At 45.0% G+C, this 25776-nt stretch overlaps 1 protein-coding gene across 1 annotated transcript in view; it reads right to left on the reverse strand.

The window, feature by feature from the left end:
* The window catches only part of LOC120909737, an 857992-nt gene that overhangs the window by 67782 nt on the left and 764434 nt on the right, over window positions 1–25776 (reverse strand). The window contains exons 5-6 of the mRNA XM_040321464.1: window positions 22814–23884; window positions 3278–5238 (exon numbers count right to left, since the gene is read on the reverse strand). Coding sequence (XP_040177398.1) covers window positions 3278–5238; window positions 22814–23884 — 3032 coding nt within the window. The remainder of the gene's footprint in view (window positions 1–3277; window positions 5239–22813; window positions 23885–25776) is intronic.

Here is a 25776-nt window from a genome sequence, read left to right on the forward strand (position 1 = left end):
GAGACAATTTTTGTTCCTGTGTAACTTTTTAGGGGGGCTTTTATAATAAATTCAGAAGCAGAGAGCACTATGGTACTTGTGTTTTTTCTTTCATGTCCTTCCCCCCGGGATATAGAAGTGGAATTGATTATTAATAAGTGAATGGAGGAAGGTGGTGTTTGGAGACAATTTATACGTTGATTCCCCACACAGAGGTGCAGTCTGGAGACTGTAGGAATTACTACCATTGGTAAAGTGGACGGATCGTGATCGGACACGAGGAGTGATCTGTCTATGAGTTTTATACTCACCCTTGAGGTGAGCATGCATTTTAGCAGGTGGGGGTGCGCACTGAATATTGGATCCATTTAAATTGGATTTTTCACAGCGGTGACAGCTTTGGAAACCTCCATATGAACTGTTTTTTTATCATTTATTTCTTTTTTCATAAATAGTTTTATGGAATGTATATGTAAAACAGGGAGTGTAATGGCGCTTGCCAAAGGGAAACTAAAATAAGATAAAATATATTACACACACAACAACGTATATAAAAACGTATAGGTAATGATCCGTGGTGTTCAATCAAACTGTGTTCCACTCCTAATTTCCTTGAAGACCCTTCATAACATCCATAATTCAGGTGTAAAGGGTAGGAGTAGTGGATATAATAGATAAAATAGATTTACAATGATACTATGGAGATCATTGATTGAAGTGAATGTACCAATATAATGTAAACAAAGGTTTCCAGTGTTACCACCACAATAAAGTGCTTAAGTGTTAACGTGAATACAAAAACCCCAAAATAGGACGTAGTTTGTATATCAATAGTTGTAGCAAATAAACCAGTGTGCACAAAGATAAAAAGTGCAAAGTGAATAAATATTGGTATAAATAGATTCCATAAAAAATATATAAATAAAATTATATATATGAAAAAATATATGAAAAAATATATATATAACAAATCCAGTTGATATAGTGTTCAAGTTGACTTCCAAAATTTCATACAAAAAATGTTCAAACGTTGTGTTCCAAACGTGCAGATAAAAGAAAAAAATTAAATAAAGTGAAAAAGAATCAAGATATTCAAAGTGCATATATTTCAAAAGTTTTCCCAGCAGTGAAAAAGTTATTCAAACCAATGCTCCAATTCACCACACAATCCTCCAGGGTGACTGTGCAGATAGGACAGATAGTGCTAGCCTCTCACCTCAATTGCGATCATACAAGCCTGTTGGATAGGGGATGACACCCAGCAGTACACACTCTGCATATAGGAAGGTTCAGATGACTCCGGTCCTCCACCTCCAAATTCCTCCAGACACTCTCAAGGGAAGCAAAAAGCGGGCTCCATAGTGCAGTAAATCATTGGTAGTTTTAATAAAAATATAATAACACTCACAATTATAACGGCTGTGAACAGCATGCAGGTAACTCCACAGTATTATTTACAGATGGTCAGCAGATCTCCGCTCTCGGCCGCGAGCGGAGATGACGTCACCAACGACACTCCTCCTTCACCTGACGCGTTGCGTAGCAGAACAACGCTACTTAATCATAGGTATCTTACCTATGATTAAGTAGCGTTGTTCTGCTACGCAACGCGTCAGGTGAAGGAGGAGTGTCGTTGGTGACGTCATCTCCGCTCGCGGCCGAGAGCGGAGATCTGCTGACCATCTGTAAATAATACTGTGGAGTTACCTGCATGCTGTTCACAGCCGTTATAATTGTGAGTGTTATTATATTTTTATTAAAACTACCAATGATTTACTGCACTATGGAGCCCGCTTTTTGCTTCCCTTGAGAGTGTCTGGAGGAATTTGGAGGTGGAGGACCGGAGTCATCTGAACCTTCCTATATGCAGAGTGTGTACTGCTGGGTGTCATCCCCTATCCAACAGGCTTGTATGATCGCAATTGAGGTGAGAGGCTAGCACTATCTGTCCTATCTGCACAGTCACCCTGGAGGATTGTGTGGTGAATTGGAGCATTGGTTTGAATAACTTTTTCACTGCTGGGAAAACTTTTGAAATATATGCACTTTGAATATCTTGATTCTTTTTCACTTTATTTAATTTTTTTCTTTTATCTGCACGTTTGGAACACAACGTTTGAACATTTTTTGTATGAAATTTTGGAAGTCAACTTGAACACTATATCAACTGGATTTGTTATATATATATTTTTTCATATATTTTTTCATATATATAATTTTATTTATATATTTTTTATGGAATCTATTTATACCAATATTTATTCACTTTGCACTTTTTATCTTTGTGCACACTGGTTTATTTGCTACAACTATTGATATACAAACTACGTCCTATTTTGGGGTTTTTGTATTCACGTTAACACTTAAGCACTTTATTGTGGTGGTAACACTGGAAACCTTTGTTTACATTATATTGGTACATTCACTTCAATCAATGATCTCCATAGTATCATTGTAAATCTATTTTATCTATTATATCCACTACTCCTACCCTTTACACCTGAATTATGGATGTTATGAAGGGTCTTCAAGGAAATTAGGAGTGGAACACAGTTTGATTGAACACCACGGATCATTACCTATACGTTTTTATATACGTTGTTGTGTGTGTAATATATTTTATCTTATTTTAGTTTCCCTTTGGCAAGCGCCATTACACTCCCTGTTTTACATATGCTTGTTGGTGCGTGATCACTGTTTTAGTAGTGGCTGCTGCCTTTATAGACTTATTAACATTTTATTGTATTTTACTTAGTTGTCCTGGGTAGATTGGTTTTGCGCATTAGTTCCCCCCTTTTACATATTTATGGAATGTATAATTATTTGTTTCTATAAGATTTATAGATACGCAGCGCTGCACTATTTTCACACAATTAATACGCAGCTTCTACTTTTCAGAGGTGCGATATCCTTCTCTGTACAATCCGTGTTTTATTGATTGCATGGAATATTGGAATTTTCGGAGATTGTGGATTTGGGGTTTTCATGAGCTGGAAGCCACAATCATCACAATGATGACAAATCACGGCTTGAACCCTCTTGCTTTGCATGTAACGAGTCTCTCTCATATATTCGTCTCGCCTTTTAAGTTGCATTAGTGAAATAAATGAACTTTTGCACCATTTTCAAATTTTTCGAGTTTCACCCGTATATCAGGGTGTGCTTCTTCCCCACATGTCCAGCAACATTCACATACAAGACATTTCCCGCACTCACTAATACACCTCAAGGGTTGTGTGGGACCCCTGATGTACAGGAAGACAGGACTTCAGTGAGGAACATTTCCCTCACTCAGGACAGGAATACGGCTTCTCCCCCGTGTGTAATCTCTGATGTGTGGAAAGATTGGCCCTCTGTGAAAAACATTTCCCGCACTCAGGACAGGAAAAAGGCTTCTCCCCCGTGTGAATTCTCTGATGTATGGAAAGACTGGACTTATATTCAAAACATTTCCCGCACTCAGAACAGGAAAAAGGCTTCTCCCCCGTGTGAGATCTCTGATGTATGGAAAGATTGGCCTTCTGTGAAAAACATTTCCCGCACTCAGGACAGGAAAAAGGCTTCTCCCCCGTGTGAGATCTCTGATGTGTGGAAAGATGGGACTTCTGTGAAAAACATTTTCCGCACTCAGAACAGGAAAAAGGCTTCTCCCCCGTGTGAGATCTCTCATGTGCGGAAAGACTGGACGTCTTTGAAAAACATTTCCGGCACTCAGAACAGGAAAAAGGCTTCTCCCCCGTGTGAGATCTCTGATGTGTGGAAAGACTGGACTTCAGTGAAAAACATTTTCCACACTCAGAACAGGAAAAAGGCTTCTCTCCCGTGTGAGATCTCTGATGTTTGGAAAGACTGGACGTCTGTGAAAAACATTTCCCGCACTCAGGACAGGAAAAAGGCTTCTCCCCCGTGTGAGATCTCTGATGTGTGGAAAGACTGGACTTCTCTGAAAAACATTTCACGCAGTCAGAACAGGAAAAAGGCTTCTCCCCCGTGTGAGATCTCTGATGTTTGGAAAGATTGGTCTTCTCTGAAAAACATTTCCCGCAGTCAGAACAGGAAAAAGGCTTCTCCCCCGTGTGAGATCTCTGATGTGCGGAAAGATTGGACTTATTTGAAAAACATTTCCCGCACTCAGAACAGGAAAAAGGCTTCTCCCCCGTGTGAGATCTCTGGTGTGTGGAAAGACTGGACTTCTCTGAAAAACATTTCCCACACTCAGAACAGGAAAATGGCTTCTCCCCCGTGTGAGATCTCTGGTGTGTGGAAAGATTGGTCTTCTCTGAAAAACATTTCCCGCACTCAGAACAGGAAAAAGGCTTCTCCCCCGTGTGAGATCTCTGGTGTGTGGAAAGACTGGACATCATTGAAAAACATTTCCCGCACTCAGAACAGGAAAAAGGCATCTCCCCTGTGTGAAATCTCTTATGTGCAGAAAGATGGTTCATCTGTGAATAACATTTCCCGCACTCAGGACAGGAAAAAGGCTTCTCCCCCGTGTGAGATCTCTGATGTGTGGAAAGATTGGTCTTCTCTGAAAAACATTTCCCGCACTCAGAACAGGAAAAAGGCTTCTCCCCCGTGTGAGATCTCTTATGTGTGGAAAGACTGGACTTCATTGAAAAACATTTCCCGCACTCAGAACAGGAAAAAGGCTTCACCCCTGTGTGAGATCTCTTATGTGTGAAAAAATTGGACTTATCTGAAAAACATTTCCCGCACTCAGAACAGGAAAAAGGCTTCTCCCCCGTGTGAGATCTCTTATGTGTGGAAAGATGGGACTTCATTGAAAAACATTTCCCGCACTCAGAACAGGAAAAAGGCTTCTCCCCCGTGTGAGATCTCTTATGTACAGAAAGATGGTTCTTCTGTGAATAACATTTCCCGCACTCAGAACAGGAATACGGCTTTTCCCCCGTGTGAGATGTCTGATGTTTGGAAAGACTGTACTTCACTGAAAAACATTTCCCGCACTCAGAACAGGAAAAAGGCTTCTTCCCCGTGTGTAATCTCTGATGTGTGGAAAGATTGGCCTTCTGTGAAAAACATTTCCCACACTCAGAACAGGAAAAAGGCTTCTCCCCCGTGTGTGATCTCTGATGTGTGGAAAGATAGGATTTATCTGAAAAACATTTTCCGCACTCAGAACAGGAAAAAGGCTTCTTCCCCGTGTGTAATCTCTTATGTGTGGAAAGATTGGCCTTCTGTGAAAAACATTTCCCACACTCAGAACAGGAAAAAGGCTTCTCCCCCATGTGAGATCTCTGATGTGTGGAAAGATGGGACTTCCGTGAAAAACATTTCCCACACTCAGGACATGGAAACCTCTGTGTTGGAAAGACAACACCGTCCCGCACAGTCTGAGGTTCCTCAGGATAAGAGGAATACGAAGGTCCGGCACCGTCCCGCACAGTCTGAGGTTCCTCAGGATAAGAGGAATACGATGGTCCGGCACCGTCCCGCACAGTCTGAGGTTCCTCAGGATAAGAGGAATACGATGGTCCGGCACCGTCCCGCACAGTCTGAGGTTCCTCAGGATAAGAGGAATACGATGGTCCGGCACCGTCCCGCACAGTCTGAGGTTCCTCAGGGTAAGAGGAATACGATGGTCCGGCCCCGTCCCGCACAGTCTGAGGTTCCTCAGGATAAGAGGAATACGATGGTCCATCTACACTGTGTGGTGCCGGATGGACATTTGAGGTAGTCGGGTTTTCTCCTGGACTATACTGTGTGATGTCCTCATCTTCTACTTTACAGTCTGGAGACAAAATGTGACAATCCTCTGAGGTTTTCCTCATCTCCCGTCCATCTACTAAAATAGAAATACAAAGATTATTACTAGACATAAGCCGATTGGTTCCCCTAAACCAGGACTCCGCCCACATCAGGCAGCTTTGTCTCGGAGGATCTTACAATTCCCTCCTCAAGGTAACTAGTAAATGGGTCCTCTGATCTCCTACCAGATCATTTCTTTATTCATGGACCTTAGTCAGAGAGTGAAGAAACAACGAGAACTGTCTTTTATAGGAGTGACAGTGATGAGGGGATTATAGGACGAGGGTCAGGAGTATGTAATGTACAACATAGAGTATATAGTGCAGGGGTCAGGAGTATGTAATGTACAACATAGAGTATATAGTGCAGGGGTCAGGAGTATGTAATGTACAACATAGAGTATATAGTGCAGGGGTCAGGACTCATGATATTGAAGTTCAGTAATCAGTGGCGGATGAAATGATTACTGGAGACAAGTTGCAGAGATCCCACACCGCTGCCTCCCATCTCCTGAGACTGCACTCAGTGACTTGGGTCTGAGACTATACAGACATATCCCTCCACCCGGCACAGCCAGCAAATAACCGAGCAAGTAACCCGGGAGAATTGTTGTGTCAGAGATCTCACTAGACCCGGGCATGGGGCAGAAGACCCAAGGTACATACCCCAGGTGTCTAGGTCAAGCAAACCGTATGGTGAAAATCAACATTTTGCTGCCAGCTGAACCCCAGAATCTCCATAAATCCAGTCTAGAGACATAAATTGTGTCTGCAGCACAGAGAAGGAAGATTATCCGAGAGAAATACAGGAATACAGGACGGGGAACACAGCTCAGGAAAGTGACCAGGGGATTACAGGCTGATATCACCCAGTCCCCGCCCTACTCTGGACCAATCAGTGAGCAGTATGGGTGGAGGAATGGATTTAGTGTAAATGACCCACCTGTGCTGATCTCTGTAGGAGTGTCCTCCTCTATAAATGTCCCTGTTATTCCATCCTCCTCCATAGACTGCTGATCATCCCTCACATACGTCTCTTCTTCTTCTGATTTCACCTCAAATTCTATATCGATTGGATCTCCACTCTAAACCAAGAGAATGAGAGAGAATATCATCTGTAAGATATAAACTTACATACAAAATCCACACATCATCTCCACCAGTCCATGTTCTAGATGCTCCGCCCCACCGACCTTGTAACAGTGGGGGATGGTGTGACCTTCCTGTGTGGAATCCCGGGAATACAGAGGACAGGGACATCTCTCTGGTGGGTTCCTGGTATTAGGTGGCTCCATCATATCCTTGTGTCCTTCTGAAAACTCCTCCATCACTCCATACTCCTCATCCTCCTCTTTATACTCTTCTTTACCAACAATGTTATCATCCCCGAGGATTCCACTCTGAATATATAATAAAACATTCCTTGTAACAAACATGCTTGTGTATAAATCATAACTACCAATAATTGTTCCTCATATACCTGATGATGGTGGGGGGTGGTGTGTTCTTCCTCCATCACCCCATCCTCATCATCCTCCTCTTTTATCTCTTCTTTAACCTCAACTTTAGGATCTCTCAGGTCTCCACTCTGAATATAGAATAAAAATGACATCAATGGTAACAATGCAGATAATGTACAGATCCTAATGATACTATCAGTGATTGTTCCTCATCTACCTGATGATGGTGGGGGATGGTGTGACCTTCCTGTGTGGAATCCCGGGAATACAGAGGACGGGGACATCTCTCTGGTGGGTTCCCATTACTGGATCCATCTGTAGGAAACACACACACTGACTGAATACATTGTTTCTATGTGTTTATCAGATGATGGGGGATCTAGGTGGAGCCTCCGTACTGCTCTCTCCTTTACAATAAAGTCTCCTCTTACCCGGTGATGTGAGGGGCGGCTGATTCTCCATCATGACGTCCTTGTAGAGATCCTTGTGTCCTTCTAAATACTCCTACATAGGGAAATAGACAGTGACATCACCTGATACTTACAAAGATAAAGTCATCATCCAGACACATTCCTTGTGTTGAACCTTCACAGACATCAGGAATAGTTATTTCCTCCTCCATAAAGATTATAAAATCAAAAAAACACGTATCATAAGTCCACCTCTAACAAAAAAAAACCCAACCCGTATTATCGTATAATCTGTTATTATAAACTGAAATGAAGAGAATGTTCCGGCCCTGTAAGTGGGGGAATGTTCTGACCCTGAAGGGGTTAATCTAGGTCTCCACACTATATATGTGTGTATCATCATCTGCTGGAGATAAAAGACGTCACAGTGACTATGGAGGAAGAGGACGGACATGACGGGGTTACTGGGTGTAAATAGAAGATAAGATCTTATTACCTCCTCTGCTGCGTCTTCCAGCGACGTCTCCTCACTATTTCCTCCCAAATCACCTCTCACCCGGAACTTCCTATCTGTACCTGACATCACTTCCTGTCTTCCATAGAGACTTCTTCTCTCTATGGTAGACGTTAGATCACCATCTTGTGGAGATCAGAGGAACTGCAGCCCAGAGAAACGTCTCATAGGTGTCCTTTTATGAAAGTGCGGTAAAATACCGCTATTCAGTTCTCAGGCATTCTCAGGGGAGATCGCTCTCCTCTGAGTGCCTGTTTATGAAGCTTTGTAGATCGATTCTCATGTTGAGATGAGGAGCGATCTACAAACGGCTGGAAACTCCTGAGAACTGCTTCTCTCACTGTAATCTGGCGTGATGTAGCGGGATTACAGTATGAGGAAGTGAAAAATACAGAAAAAGTTGAACACGAATCAGCACACATTATACACCACATATTAATAAAATAATAAAGTTACATTCCCACCAAACAATATACATTAACCGAATTATTAAAAAAACATTGTTTTTATCAATATTTAAAGCTCATACATGTGCCTATTTACATGTGAATGGTGTATAGGAAATGAATGGAATCCCACATATGTAATGCAGCTATACACCATTCATATCAATGAAAAATACATTTATAATCATTACATTTTAATAAAGTATACAAATATAAACCCTGTATAACTGTAATAGAACAGTCCATGGGTAAAACCATATTTTAGGGTTTACAATTTTTTTTACTAATAAATAAAAAATTATATAAAAATAACTTTAATAGCATTTTAACATTTTAATGCAGGTAGACTAATATATATATATGTGTGTGTGTGTGTGTGTGTATCTATAGATATATATACACATAGAAATAAACACACACACACACATATATATATGCTATATGACAGGGATCCTCAAACTATGGCCCTCCAGCTGTTGTAGAACTACACATCCCATGAGGCATTTTAACACACTGACATTCACAGACATGACTGGGCATGATGGGAATTGTAGTTCCTGAACAACTGGAGGGCCGTAGTTTGAAGACCCATGCTATATGATGATGTATATATATACACATATACATACACTATATATTCCTAAGCTGCTCATTTTGGGGGGTGTATTGGGGGGAAGATGGGATCTGACTGTATAGCTGCTTGTGTGTGAAGCATGGAAGACAAAAGACTTCCTTCTTCCTCCACAATACTCAGCCAGCTTCGGCTTCTCTCTCGGATTCTCCACCTCTGAGATTGTGAATCAGAAAGTGAGAATTCTGTCACAGATCGCCAGTGAGGTGCTGAGATCGCACCTTCATAAACTGCTTTCCGTTTCTGTGACAGTCAGTTACAGATTCTCACTGTGCTGAGATAATCGGTGGAGAGAACATGTTCTCCGCTGATTACCTCAGCTTCATAAACTGTGTATGACCCAGGGGAGGGCTGGTAGCCTTAGGCCTGGGGGGCAAGTCCAGTCAAGTGGCCCATAGAGCGTGGAAAAGTTATGGATTGAGGAAAACAGTATAAGATTTTTCATGATCACAAGAGTCTGCACAGAGGCCCCCCTTACAGAGTCTGCACAGAGGCCCCCCTTACATCAGAGTCTGCACAGAGGCCCCCCTTACATCAGAGTTTGCACAGAGGCCCCCCTTACATCAGAGTCCGCACAGAGGCCCCCCTTACATCAGAGTCCACACAGAGGCCCCCCCTTACATCAGAGTCTGCACAGAGGCCCCCCTTACATCAGAGTCCGCACAGAGGCCCCCCTTACATCATAGTCCACACAGAGGCCCCCCCTTACATCAGAGTCCGCACAGAGGCCCCCCTTACATCAGAGTCAGAGCACCCTTTTTTATACACTGGTAGCCAGGAGAGACTAGAGAGGGTGAGCTTACCAGGATGGAGGTTTGATGCTTTTTTGGGTTCAAACTTCCTGTCCAGTGCCCACACATGCCCGGGGAGTGTGGGCGGGGCAGACTCAGAAGAAGGAGGAGCATATGAGCTCTTTCTCTCGTCGTGTCTTTGCAGAGAGAGAAGGGGATGTCAGCGCTGGTTGTGCGCTGAGGCTGAGCTATGTCTGAGACGAGACATAGCTCTGCAGCCATCTACCTCGGAGCTGACACAGGCACGGCTGCACAGTGGGAGGTGAGCGGGGGCAGTGACCTGTGTTAACAGAGCTCCAGCAGGCATATTCCTGCTCTGCAAAAACAGCATTTGGTAGTGGCGGCCGGTGGCTGTGCATAGTGTCACCAGCCCGGGGGGAGATTTCCACCCTGTCCCCCCCCCCTCCCCTGGTATGACCTGAGATCAGCGGTGAGAATCGGGATCGCCGCTGATCTCACTTTCATAAAAGCACACCATAGTCTGAACACGGCCTTGTGCTGTGTGTGTATGTACTGTATATCCTTATAGATGGGTCATCTCCACTCCCACCAAGGGGGAGAGAAATATATTACTGCCTATTCCAGCCTTTCTCAGCCAGGGTTCCTCCAAAGGGTTCTAGGGGTTCCTTGAGCAATGGACAATTTCTGTCTCTCAGTAACAGCTGACATCAATGATCTGTAAGGAGGGCAGTCTTCCCACTGATGACATATAAGAGGGTCCTTCTCCCATTGGTCACCAATGTAAGGGACCACTACACTGACCACTGATATAAGGAGAAATTCCATCCAAACCGTGAGATTGGTCAGAGACTAATTGGTATCATTCTGGTCATTGCCAGACTAGGTCTTGGTGACAGAGTGATGGGTGATGCTGCTCATACTATATGTGACCCTCATCTACATCATGGACATCTTCTTCAGCTTCTTAGTAAATAGGATGGAAATCTTCACAATCCTATATGTAGCTCCTGTTGAGTAGGCGCTATTTTGTAAATTTAGTTATCTGAGCTGTAGTTGGCTCAGAATATTATGCCAAATTGTGGGTTTCTGTTCGAGTTCTGCTGTGTTGCAAATTTTCCACTTGACTGTGGGTGTCGCTGTCACCAGGAGTCAAGGTCCAATCTTGGGGCCTGCTGGCCCGAGGCTCCACAACTGAGAGTAGGCCCAGGAGTTTCTGGGGCCTACTGGTCCAGGGGTGGTCCTGTGCTGTCTTGCCTGCGGGAAGAAGCCGAATAATTGGTGGCTCCATTGGAGGACGCATCCTGGCCAATTTACCTCACTGTGCTGCTGGCCTGGCTGAAAGATCCTGGCACGTGGACTGTGTGCTTTCTTTGGATCTTTGCAGAGTGTGTGGTTACATGATCTTGTGGCAGAGGACTGTGTGACGACTCGACGACACTCATCAAGTCTGTGGCAGAGACTTTGAACGAGCTTCGCACCGGCTGCTAGGTCAGTAAGAGAGGCCTATCCGGTTGTTGCTGAATCCAGTGTGGAACCGATTTGTCCGCTGAATCTAAGACTGTACCCGTGATCCACAAGCAAGGTACCTGAATCTCCCCTATCCCTCCACCCCTCTGATGAACCTTGTTTAATAAAACCCTTGAAGAAAAAGAAATGAAGTGTTGGTGCGGACATTTGTGAATAACTCTTCAAGAGGGACCCCTGGGACAAGTGTGGTGAACAGTAAAGTAACGGCAGACCCAAATCTAAACCAGCAGCTCCTTTGGGGGAAGTGCTACATATAGAAGAGGTTGGGGGTCCTGAGTAGTCATAGAAAGGCCCAGCACCCCAATAGTAGAGGAAGAGGTGGTCTGGTGACATGGAGAAGAAGACTCCGGTCAGTCTCTGGATCTCCATCATTGGAAACATGGTGAGACAACAAATACAGCGGGATGGTGGAGGAGATGTTGGTGTCGGTGTGGAAATGGACAGAACACGGGATGATGACACTGAAAGAACAATACGGCTTCATTCTACGATATGTCAAGGAGAGAACCGTACAGGAGAGGCTTTTCTCTCTAATTATTGTCAGTAGAAGACCCTGATCACTGTATATGATATACTCCTGACCCCTGTATATGATATACTCCTGACCTCTGTATATGATATACTCCTGACCCCTGTATATGATATACTCCTGACCCCTGTATATGACATACTCCTGATCACTGTATATGATATACTCCTGACCCCTGTATATGATATACTCCTGACCCCTGTATATGATATACTCCTGACCCCTGTATACGATATACTCCTGACCTCTGTATATGATATACTCCTGACCCCTGTATATGATATACTGCTGACCCTTGTATATGATATACTCCTGATCACTGTATATGATATACTCCTGACCTCTGTATATGATATACTCCTGACCTCTGCACTCTAGGCCCATTATTTAGGGTTACCTTTTAACCACTTCCCACCCGGCCTATAGCAAAATGACGGCCGGGAAGTGGTTCAGTTATCCTGACTGCCCATTATATGATGTCCAGCAGGATAAGCCGCGATCGCCTGCCATACGGGGCACACAGCCCGGTGATCTCTGTTGTGGTGTGCGAGTCTGACACGCCGCAACACCGGTCTCGATAAAGAGCCTCTAATGAAGGCTCTTTACCACATGATCAGCTGTGTCCAATCACGGCTGATCACAGCGTCAACAGAAAGAGACGTTTATTGACTTTTCCTCACTCGCATCTGACAGACGAGAGTAGAGGAGTGCTGACCGGCTGCTCTCCCGACAGGGGAGTCTGTGCTGATTGTTTATCAGTGCAGCCCCCCACCCAGGACCACCAAGGATGCCTACCAGGTATGCTACCCTGGACCACCAGGGATATGCCAATCAGTGCCACTCATATATACCCTTCAGTGCTGCCTATCAGTGCCCATTGTCAGTGCCCACCAGTGCCATCCCATCAGTGAAGGAGAAAACGTACTCATTTACAAGATTTTATTACATAAACAAAGAATTTTTTTTTTAAATTATTATTAATTCATTACGTTCCATTCGTTTAGATGCAGCATTTGTTATTTTGAGTAACTCGTAACTTCGGATAAATTCATATTCATTATGTTCATTAACAGCTAAATTACGAGGAACATCTTAACAATCACCACCATTTTATTCTCCAGGGCCTCTGCTATCAGATAATATATGTTTGGAGGTTTTATCTAATCTTCAGGCCCCAAAATAATGCAAAAACATCTGACAGTGAAAGGGTTAATGTGAGCTAGATGGGATCACTCTGCTGTGCTCACACATTAGAGCTCCCCTAGCTGCAGCCTGGTAATAACATTGCTAGGAGGTCTATTCATTTATCTGCTCCATACTTCCCATCTTTATATAAACGTCTCCTGACATTTAGGGGTCTATTCATAAAATATGTGCATAGCAATTCCCCCGGGGAAAGTCCATGTACATTCCTTCTGTGTGAATGGGGGAAAGATGAATGTTATTAGGATATTTGCTGTGCTGGTCGAACGGTTTCCATTCATTTAAAATGGAAATGATTGCATTTGGCCACTAGATGGAGATCATTTCTATGGTACTTAGCGCCATCTAATGGCCAAATGTGGTGTAACGGAACCCCAAATGGGACAGGAGTTAAAGCCGTTTAAGATATTCCATTCCGAACCCAAGACAGCTATCGAAAATCCACAATCCGGCGAACACGACCCATACGGATTCTCCCAGAAACGAGAGACAGTTCTGTTTGAGGTTCAAAACGAATAGACTCTTTAATGAGAAAATCAGACTCTTATATACAGTTAGTAACCAAAAATGAACAATGACTCAACTCCACCCACAACACGACACAATGAGCCCAATACACATCTTTTTAGTAGACATTCTGGCACCAGCTCTTGGTCTAATTTGCATGAGCTAATTAACTACAGCTGATAAGTCAGACATCTGACCTTTAGACTGTCTGTTTAACTCACAATACACATGTATCATCAATAGAACTTCACACAATACAGGGTCAATTAGCACAACACAATGACAGGTTCTTTCAGGGCCATCCTAGATTCATTTACATGACAACAGACGACATTAACACCTAACGGTCTGTGTTCCCACATTGGATGAGTCACTCTTTCAATTAACCTGTTGAGTTCAGAATCAACAACCTGTAAATAGTTCTTACAGATATCCTGGAATATATTGTGGATTACAGACCCATGTTAAAGCAATCCAAGATATGTCCATTATTTCCTGGCTCATACTTTGCAAGAGCTTCTGGATTCCACGGGCCCTCCCGTTACATGTGGTATTTTTAGGTGTACAATTGATTTTTCATATATGTGATTGATTCATACATATTTATGTTTTCTATACATTTTTAATGAATGGTCAACGAGGTCCTAATAAAGATAGAATTTGTCCCCGAAGATAAAGATATACATAGTGTTATATTCTTAATATCTAAAATTTGATTTGGTTATAAAATATTATTGAGAATATGAATTCCTATAAATGGTATGGATGTTGGGCTTTGAGTTAATAATCTCCTGATGTGACATTTGAACCCAGTTATCAATTTCTAGAAGCTGTGAAGACATATTTATTCATTTTGTAAATATCTTATGTTTTTTTTTTTAAAAAAAGGTATTTCATATGACTGATGTTCTGTTGGAAAGTTGCATTCGAAGGCAGACGAATCCCTTCCCCCATTTCCTGTGTCTGTAAGTAATTAGGAAATAGACCACTTCCTATGGTAAGCCTCATATTCCTCCTCGTCATCCCCTCCATTCTGGGGAGGGATGTAGGAGGAGTGGTTTACTTTTCGGCGGGAAAGTCAAAGAAAGGATCTTGAAGTTTATAAAAAGCTTGGGTGGAAAGCTTCTCCCTCTCTTCTACCCTTCCCCCATCTTCAGAAGCACACAGACAATTTTCTCCAGCAAACACAGGGCTCATCGGCCATCTTTAAAGCACATGTTCTCGAAGAACTTTCTTTTATGTATTGAACTTTTATTTGAAGCTATGAATGTACTGTAACTGTACTTATTATCTGTAATGGTCAGGGGTTAACGGCGTTTACGATATTCCATTCCACCAACCCACGACAGCTTATCGACACTCCACAATCCGGCAGACAGGACCCATTGGATTTCCCCCAGAATTACGAGACACACACAGCTCTGTTCTCTGGTTCCAAACGGATAGATACTTTAATGGGAAAATCAGGCTCTTTATATACAGTCAGTAACAATGACTCAACTACACCCACAACATCATACAATGGGTACTAACGAGCCCTCCTCAATACACATCTTTTAAGATGGACACCTGCTTATACAATACACATTCCTTTAGTCAGACATTCTGACTCCAATTCTAATTACCTACAGCTGGCAAGTCAGACATCTGACCTTTTAGACTGTGCTAATTCACAACACACATTATCATCAATAGAAATTCACACAAAACAGTGTTAATTAGCATCACACAATGAAAAGGTCTTTAGAAGCCAGACTGTCTACCAAGCTCCAATCCACATCACCACAGTAGCAGACTTAATTAGCACAATAGACAATAGAATGCAATCACAGCAAGCTTTTATCGTACACTACAGCCAGGTAGCTGAAGGTGATGACGTCTTTCAATTAACCTGTTGAGTTCAGAATCAACAACCAGTAATAGTTCTAGATATTCTGAATATATTGTGAATTATCATTACTGTCCCATCTCATGTAATCCGAGAAATCAGTTCTCAGTCATCCTATGCCCCTAGTGGACATAGGATGTCCCTAGACACAAGAGTCATTGGTGAGGCTGAAACAGAAGTACCCCACACCCTTCAAGTGCCTCTGGGTCACACGGGCCCTACCGTTACATTATCCTTTATAGTGTGTATATTAAAACACACAGTTTTTATTCACGTTAATTCACAAATTTGTCTCACGATTCGTCATTCATCCAGAACGCAAAGTAAAGCCTTTAAACAGCAGAAGCTGCGCTATTTTAACATTAGAAACCCTCGGGCTTTATCACATAGGAACATCTTTTCATTTTATTTTAGACTTGTTTTTTTATTGTATGTATATGGCGATACATCGCACACTCATGTGGAGATTAGATTGTAACGGGACATTACCACGGAGCACAGCGGTGTGATCGAGTGAGAGTGCCCTGCTGGTTTGCAGATTCGGGTGACACGCTCTCCAGCTCTATGAATGCAGAGCTCTGTAGTCACAGGAAGAGGGCATGTCCTCACAGACTGTGGTAATGCCTGAACGGTTGCCTAGGCAACAGGCAGGTATATAAGGTTTCACCTCATTTGACCCACCCATCTACTGACGAAGGCCAATGAGAGGCCGACACGCGTTTAGAAGGGAGGAGCCCTATCTGTGATGTCAGGCGAAGCGCCGTGGGTCTAGATCGGCGGTGAATGAGCTGGTGATTTGATACTTGCTGTTTTTATTGTTATTTCTTGTAAGTGTAACTTTTTAGGGGACTCTAGCTATGACTAAGCACTAGTTTCAGTGCGAAACGCGTCAGTGGTCGGGTTTTATTTTGCTGTGACTTGTAGTGCTGTCCTTCTTTTAATAAAGGCGACAATTTGTTCAGAGTGCGGCTGTCCATCCCCTATGCTTCCTCCTTTGAAGCGCTGGCTACCCAATGCCTGATCGATAACAACAACAGTGTCCTCCTCCTTACCATTTACCACCCTCCAGGTTTAGGAGATGCCACTTTTATTGCAGACTTCAACGCCTACATTCTACAGGCACTAACCCTGGCCGACAGGATTATAGTCCAAGGCGATCTAAACTATTGGCTGGAATGTCCCTCGGCCTCCAACGCAAACCTCCTTCTACAGGATATGACGGAACTTGGTTTTTCCCAACTCGTCAATGGACCCACACATAACGAAGGCCATCAGCTCGACGTCTTATTCACATTAAACTGCACCTATGAGGATCTTACTATCACCGACATCCCATGGTCTGACAATAAAATGGTGAGCTGCAAATTTCCCGAATTTGTCCCACGCTCCCCTATGTAAAAAAAAAACAATGACTTCAGGCCCCCCTAGTCGAAATCTGAAAAAGATTACCACAAATTCATTTTCCCGAACTTATCAAAAACAGCACGTTTTGTCAACCCGCCTGGACCGCAAAGAAGCCACGCTCGCTGGAAAAGGCTATTTCACTATTCGAACAAAAACTAACTACTACACTTAACATCCTAGCTCCTCTGACTATCCATAAAAACAGACCTAGACTTACAAAATCTAGACCCTGGTATAACGATTCTCTCCATCTCAATAAAACCATCTGCCGTCGTCAAGAAAGAAAATGGCTTAAAACCAGATCTACCAAAGATCTTGCGGCATATAAAATTGTTAGTAAAAGCTATGCTAAAAGTATTCGTTCAGCAAAACGAACGTTCCTCCAGACACAGATTAGGAACCCAATCAGCAATCTGAATTGTTCAAAGTTATGAAGGAACTTTGTGCCCCTAAAAGATTCCAGCCACACATTGTGCCATCCCAGGAGCTATGTAACAACATCTCGTTGGGATTCTCGAGCAAAGTATCAAGACTCCTCACGCAATGCGCCAAAAACTCTTCAGGCCTCCCCACTCAAGCCCCTCTTAACACGAATCACTGCCCAAAAAAACTTTTTAGTTTCGAATTGGTAAAGACCCACGACCTGGAAGCCTTGATTTTGAAATTAAAAACTACTTACTACCCCGGAGAAGTCTGCCCTGCTTGGCTCATCCAGGAGAACTTACACACCATTATTGATGATTTACTCTACCTAGTCAACCGTTCACTCCAACATGGGATTGTTCCAACAACTCTAAAACACGGCTTTCTGACTCCACTTCTAAAAAAAGCCGGCTTGGACTCGACCGACACTAACAACTTCCGACCCATTTCAGCTTCTCATTTTTTAGCTAGAGTTATCGAAAGAGTGGCTCTTCTCCAGCTCCAAACTCATTGTGAGGATGGCCTGCTCTTCCATGATCTACAGTCGGGCTTCCGCCCTGGGAGGGGAACCGAGCTGGTAGCTTTGTCCACTCGAGAGAAGCTCCTTAATGTGGTGGATGCGGGCGGGTCGGCAGCCCTGGTGCTGCTCGACCTGTCTGCAGCCTTTGACACCGTGGATCACTCCATCCTGCTATCCAGACTCGAGTCCTCTTTCAGGCTGGGAGATACCGCCCTTGCTTGGTTCCGTGATTTTTTAACAGCTCGCACCCACCAAGTTAAGATGGGCTCTTTTCTATCCCCGATTACCACAGTGGAGAATGGGGTCCCTCAGGGATCAGCCCTGTCCCCCATTCTCTTCAACATTTATCTTAGGCCTTTACCCGACATTATTGCTAAACATGGTCTCTGGTTCCATTTGTACGCGGACGACGTCCAGTTGGTAGCCGATGATCTAACTTACCCTGACATGCCCTTAAGATTGGCCAATTGTCTGCGCGACATTTACCACTGGATGACCATCAACAAACTGTGCCTCAATGGTAACAAAACAGAGGTCATGATAGTTGGAAAAGGCAAGACCGACTTTCTTCAAAATTGGCCTACTGAGTTGGGCTTGACACCAAATCAGAAAGATAAGGTGACGGTCCTGGGGGTTATCCTGGATGAAAAACTAAGTATGATTCCCCAGGTTAAACAATCTGTTTCGAGAGCCTCCCATTTTCTACGACTTATCCGCAAGGCAAAACATCTCCTGACCCAAGACCAGAGGAAAGACTTAGTCCAGGCACTAATTATTTCTCGCCTTGACTTTTCAAATGGAGTCCTACTAGGCATTCCAATGAAATGGTCTAAGAAACTCCAGCTGGTGCAGAATCAAGCAGCCAGGCTTATCTACAATCTCCAAAAGCAAGACCATATCAGCCCTGTGCTCAAAGAACTTCACTGGCTCCCTGTTACAAAACGGGCCGATTTTAAAATCCTCTGTCTGATCTACAAGGGCTACCACCAGCTGGGCCCACAGTTCCTATCAGATCTGACTCCACACTATGGGCCAGATCCACAAAAACCTGACGTAACTTAAAAAATCCAATTTAAGTTACACTGCCTTAAAGTTTCTACCTAAGTGCCTGATCCACAAAGCACTTATCTAGAAATTTCAGGCTGTGTAACTAAAATTCCGCCGGCGCAAGGCGTTCCTATTCAAATGGGGCGAGTCCCATTTAAATGAGGCGCGCTCCCGCGCCGGCCGTACTGCGCATGCGCGCCGGCCGTACCGCGCATGCGCGAAGTTACGTTACGCCGAGTTTTGAGGATCGCGACGGCTTAAAGTTGCGTCGGGGATAAAAAAATGACAGCGGCATGCATTCCTGAGGGAGAACTCCATGCCCATTTTCAAAGAAAAAAACGGCATGGGTTCCCCCCCCAGGAGCATACCAGGCCCTTAGGTCTGGCATGGGTTGTAAGGAGACCCCCCCACGCCGAAAAATTGACGTAGGGGGTCCCCCTACAATCCATACCAGACCCGTATCCAAAGCACGCTACCCGGCCGGCCAGGAAGGGAGTGGGGACGAGCGAGCGCCCCCCCCCCTCCTGAGCCGTGCCAGGCCGCGTGCCCTCAACATGGGGGGGTTGGGTGCTCTGGGGCAGGGGGGCGCGCTGCGGGCCCCCCCACCCCAGAGCACCCTGTCCCCATGTTGATGAGGACAGGACCTCTTCCCGACAACCCTTGCCATTGGTTGTCGGGGTCTGCGGGCGGAGGCTTATCGGAATCTGGGAGTCCCCTTTAATAAGGGGGCCCCCAGATACCGGCCCCCCACCCTAAGTGAATGGATATGGGGTACATCGTACCCCTATCCATTCACCTGGAGGCAAAAAGTAAAATGTAGTAAACACACAACACAAGGCTTTTTAAAATATTTTATTATTCTGCTCCGGACGCCCCCCCTGTCTTCGTTATTAGCTCAATTACCAGGGGGGGCTTCTTCTTCCGCTCTCCGGGGGTCTTCTCCGCTCTCCGGGGGGGGGCTTCTCCGGACTCCGGGGGGCTTCTTCCATCTTCTCCCCTCTTCCGCTCTTGACTCGGCGAACCCCGGTTCTTCTGCAGCTCTCCGGTGCCTTCTTCTTCAGCGCTGGCTGCCTGCTATGTTTGTGTGTTAGCTCGATTTCAAACAGGCAGCCGGCGCGGTCTTCTGTGACGCCAGGGTCTTCTGGTCTTCTGTTCTTCCGATGTTGCCTCGTCGCCTCTTGTCGCTGCAATGATGGAAGCGCGCCTTGCATCCCATTTATATAGGCATCACCGTCCCATCATGCTCCGGTAGGTACCCACGTGGCTGCCTGTTTGAAATCGAGCTAACACACAAACATAGCAGGCAGCCAGCGCTGAAGAAGAAGGCACCGGAGAGCTGCAGAAGAACCGGGGTTCGCCGAGTCAAGAGCGGAAGAGGGGAGAAGATGGAAGAAGCCCCCCGGAGTCCGGAGAAGCCCCCCCCCGGAGAGCGGAGAAGAAACCCCCCCCCGGAGAGCGGAGAAGACCCCCGGAGAGCGGAAGAAGAAGCCCCCCCTGGTAATTGAGCTAATAACGAAGACAGGGGGGGCGTCCGGAGCAGAATAATAAAATATTTTAAAAAGCCTTGTGTTGTGTGTTTACTACATTTTACTTTTTGCCTCCAGGTGAATGGATAGGGGTACGATGTACCCCATATCCATTCACTTAGGGTGGGGGGCCGGTATCTGGGGGCCCCCTTATTAAAGGGGACTCCCAGATTCCGATAAGCCTCCGCCCGCAGACCCCGACAACCAATGGCAAGGGTTGTCGGGAAGAGGTCCTGTCCTCATCAACATGGGGACAGGGTGCTCTGGGGTGGGGGGGCCCGCAGTGCGCCCCCCTGCCCCAGAGCACCCAACCCCCCCATGTTGAGGGCATGCGGCCTGGCACGGCTCAGGAGGGGGGGGGGCGCTCGCTCGTCCCCACTCCCTTCCTGGCCGGCCGGGTAGCGTGCTTTGGATACGGGTCTGGTATGGATTGTAGGGGGACCCCCTACGTAAATTTTTCGGCGTAGGGGGGGTCCCCTTACAACCCATACCAGACCTAAGGGCCTGGTATGCTCCTGGGGGGGAACCCATGCCGGTTTTGTTTTTTACAAATTGCCGTGGAGTTCTCCCTCGGGAAAGCATACCAAATGCCGTCGCTGGAATGGGCCTTTACAAGGTGTTACTAACTTTACACTTTGTAAAACGAGCCCTAATTTTACACTTGCAAAATAACACTTACGGCGCAAAAAGGAAGCTAGAAAGCTTTGTGGATCGCCTTAAGTGCTAATTTGCATACTAGCAACGGCATTTCGACTCGAAATGCCCCCAGCGGCGGATGCGGTACTGCATCCTAAAATTAGGCAGTGTAATTCATTTACACATGCCGGATCTTCTGTGTAACTTTGGAAAAAGCCTTTTGAGGATCGTTTCCAAAGTTACACACAGACTGAACAGCAGTTAAGTCGGAGTATCTCTTTTGAGGATAACCCCCTATATACCTAGACGCTGTCTTCGCGCAGCCGACAAAGCTCTACTCATTGGCAATACTGACAGGCTAATTTCTATAGGAGGAAAACGGATTGGCTCCGCGGGGGCGACTCTCTGGAACCAAATCCCGCTTAACATTCGCATCTCCCGAAGCCTATATGCGTTCAGGAAGAAGCTGAAGACCTGGCTATTCTGCCAAGCATTTCAATCCTAGGCCAATTTTTCTTCGCTGATTTCTTGTTTTTTTTTCTCCCTTCTCTTTTATTTATGCTCCCCACGCCAGAACATCCGGGCTATTTTGTCACAAAGCGCTTTGGCACCACCGACCGGTGGTATATGCGCGCTTCCCAAATAAATAGTAATAAATAAATAAATAAAATGTCCAGAGACAATTTTTGTTCCTGTGTAACTTTTTAGGGGGGGTCTTTTATAATAAATTCAGAAGCAGAGAGCACTATGGTACTTGTGTTTTTTCTTTCATGTCCTTCCCCCCGGGATATAGAAGTGGAATTGATTATTAATAAGTGAATGGAGGAAGGTGGTGTTTGGAGACAATTTATACGTTGATTCCCCACACAGAGGTGCAGTCTGGAGACTGTAGGAATTACTACCATTGGTAAAGTGGACGGATCGTGATCGGACACGAGGAGTGATCTGTCTATGAGTTTTATACTCACCCTTGAGGTGAGCATGCATTTTAGCAGGTGGGGGTGCGCACTGAATATTGGATCCATTTAAATCGGATTTCTCACAGCGGTGACAGCTTTGGAAACCTCCATATGAACTGTTTTTTTATCATTTCTTTCTTTTTTCATAAATAGTTTTATGGAATGTATAATTATTTGTTTCTATAAGATTTATAGATACGCAGCGCTGCACTATTTTCACACAATTAATACGCAGCTTCTACTTTTCAGAGGTGCGATATCCTTCTCTGTACAATCCGTGTTTTATTGATTGCATGGAATATTGGAATTTTCTGAGATTGTGGATTTGGGGTTTTCATGAGCTGGAAGCCACAATCATCACAATGATGACAAATCACGGCTTGAACCCTCTTGCTTTGCATGTAACGAGTCTCTCTCATATATTCGTCTCGCCTTTTAAGTTGCATTAGTGAAATAAATGAACTTTTTCACCATATTCAAATTTTTCGAGTTTCACCCGTATATCAGGGTGTGCTTCTTCCCCACATGTCCAGCAACATTCACATACAAGACATTTCCCGCACTCACTAAATACACCTCGGGGGCTGTGTGGGACCCCTGATGTACAGGAAGACAGGACTTCAGTGAGGAACAATTCCCTCACTCAGGACAGGAATATGGCTTCTCCCCCGTGTGAGAGACCTCTGATGTCTGGAAAGATGGGACTTCACTGAAAAACATTTCCCGCACTCAGGACAGCAATACGGCTTCTCCCCCGTGTGAGATCTCCGATGTGTGGAAAGATTGGACTTATCTGAAAAACATTTCCCGCACTCAGAACAGGAAAAAGGCTTTTTCCCAGTGTGAGATCTCTGATGTGTGGAAAGACTGGACTTCTGTGAAAAACATTTCCCGCACTCAGAACAGGAAAAAGGCTTCTCCCCCGTGTGAGATCTCTGATGTGTGGAAAGATGGGACTTCACTGAAAAACATTTCCCGCACTCAGGACAGGAATACGGCTTCTCCCCAGTGTGAGATCTCTGATGTGTGGAAAGACTGGACTTCTCTGCAAAACATTTGCCGCACTCAGAACAGGAAAAAGGCTTCTCCCCCGTGTGAGATCTCTGATGTGTGGAAAGATGGGACTTCACTGAAAAACATTTCCCGCACTCAGGACAGGAATACGGCTTCTCCCCCGTGTGAGATCTCTGATGTCTGTTAAGACTGGACTTATCTGAAAAACATTTCCCGCACTCAGGACAAGAAAAAGGCTTCTCCCCCGTGTGAGATCTCTGATGTGTGGAAAGATTGGCCTTCAATAAAAAACATTTTCCGCAATCAGAACAGGAAAAAGGCTTCTCCCCCGTGTGAGATCTCTGATGTTTGGAAAGCTGGGACTTCCGTAAAAAACATTTCCCACACTCAGAACAGAAAAATGGCTTCTCCCCCGTGTGAGATCTCTGATGTGTGGAAAGACTGGACTTCTCTGCAAAACATTTGCCGCACTCAGAACAGGAAAAAGGCTTCTCCCCCGTGTGAGATCTCTGATGTGTGGAAAGATGGGACTTCTGTGAAAAACATTTCCCGCACTCAGGACAGCAATACGGCTTCTCCCCCGTGTGAGATCTCTGATGTGTGGAAAGATGGGACTTCCCTGAAAAACATTTCCCGCACTCAGGACATGAAAAAGGCTTCTCCCCCATGTGAGATCTCTGATGTGTGGAAAGATGGGACTTCATTGAAAAACATTTCCCGCACTCAGGACATGGAAACCTCTTATGTGTTGGAAAGACAGCACCGTCCCGCACAGTCTGCAGTTCCTCAGGATAAGAGGAATACGATGGTCCGGCACCATCCCGCACAGTCTGAGGTTCCTCAGGATAAGAGGAATACGATGGTCCGGCACCGTCCCGCACAGTCTGAGGTTCCTCAGGATAAGAGGAATACCATGGTCCGGCACCGTCCCGCACAGTCTGAGGTTCCTCAGGATAAGAGGAATACGATGGTCCGGCACCGTCCTGCACAGTCTGAGGTTCCTCAGGATAAGAGGAATATGATGGTCCGGCACCGTCCCGCACAGTCTGAGGTTCCTCAGGATAAGAGGAATACGATGGTCCATCTACACTGTGTGGTGCCGGATGGACATTTGAGGTAGTCGGGTTTTCTCCTGGACTATACTGTGTGATGTCCTCATCTTCTACTTTACAGTCTGGAGACAAAGTGAGACAATCCTCTGAGGTTTTCCTCATCTCCCGTCCATCTACTAAAATAGAAATACAAAGATTATTACTAGACATGAGCCGATTGGTTCCCCTAAACCAGGGCTCTGCCCACATCAGGCAGCTTTGTCTCTGAGGATCTTACAATTCCCCCCTCAAGGTAACTAGTAAATGGGTCCTCTGATCTCCTACCAGATCATTTCTTTATTCATGGACCTTAGTCAGGGAGTGAGGAAACAACGAGAACTGTCTTTTATAGGAATGACAGTGATGAGGGGATTATAGGACGAGGGTCAGGAGTATGTAATGTACAACATAGATTATATAGTGCAGGGGTCAGGAGTATGTAATGTACAACATAGAGTATATAGTGCAGGGGTCAGGAGTATGTAATGTACAACATAGAGTATATAGTGCAGGGGTCAGGAGTATGTAATGTACAACATAGAGTATACAGTGCAGGGGTCAGGAGTATGTAATGTACAACATAGAGTATATAGTGCAGGGGTCAAGAGTATGTAATGTACAACATAGAGTATATAGTGCAGGGGTCAGGAGTATTTAATGAACATGTAGCACCCTGGTGTTTAGGAAGGTTGGCTAATAAATTGAGTTCACCAGGTGGTAGTTATCCTTGCTTATTGTTAGGAGATCTACTGATTCCTCTCTAACTTTGGATGGCTGCACCTTTTCTCTTCTGTCACTAGGTGGCACTAGATAGACAAGGGTGTAGCAAGGTCGGATTATGAATGGATGGGGTGCCTCAGCCAATTGGCAGGGGTTTATTTGGTCCCTTGGCCTGCGGGGAGAGCCTATTTATTTGGGTGGAGTCAGGTGATTGAGGTTCTGTGCCACCTGGACGGCTGTCTGGGTGGACGTGTGTTATGTCGGCCGGGTTCTTAGGCCGGAAGCCTGAGGCCTAAAAGCTTCAGCTTGGTGCCAAGCCAGGGGCAAAGCAGGATAGCGGGGGTGATGCTTGAGGAGCATCAGTAAGTGCCAAACCAGGGGCCCAGCAGGATAGCGGGGGCGACGCTTGAGGAATATACAGCGGGTTAGCTGTAGAAGAGCTCAGGAGATTCAGTGGCCACTGAATGTGGAAGTCCAGTGAGTAGGGAGGAGCCTAACACCTCCCGGTTCGGTTTGCGGCAGAACAAGCGAATGTACCAAAAGTTTGTGTGAACATTCGAACACCGTTAAAGTTTATGGGGCCCGAACGTGAAAAATGAAAAGTGCCCGCAGGCTCTATATACTCTGAACAGCAGTATACAGGCGGTCCCCGGGGTACAAACAAGACAGGGACTGGAGGTTTGTTCTTAAGTTGAATCTGTTTGTAATTTGGAACTGGTACATTTTGGAAGTGTAGCTCCAGCCCAAAAAATCTAATTTGAAGCTTTTTGGAAAACATGGGGAAGGGTTATCACCCCTGTAACATTTGTTTTGCTGTCT

The sequence above is a fragment of the Rana temporaria genome, chromosome 8, assembly GCF_905171775.1.
Source record: "Rana temporaria chromosome 8, aRanTem1.1, whole genome shotgun sequence".
Lineage (NCBI taxonomy): Eukaryota > Metazoa > Chordata > Amphibia > Anura > Ranidae > Rana > Rana temporaria.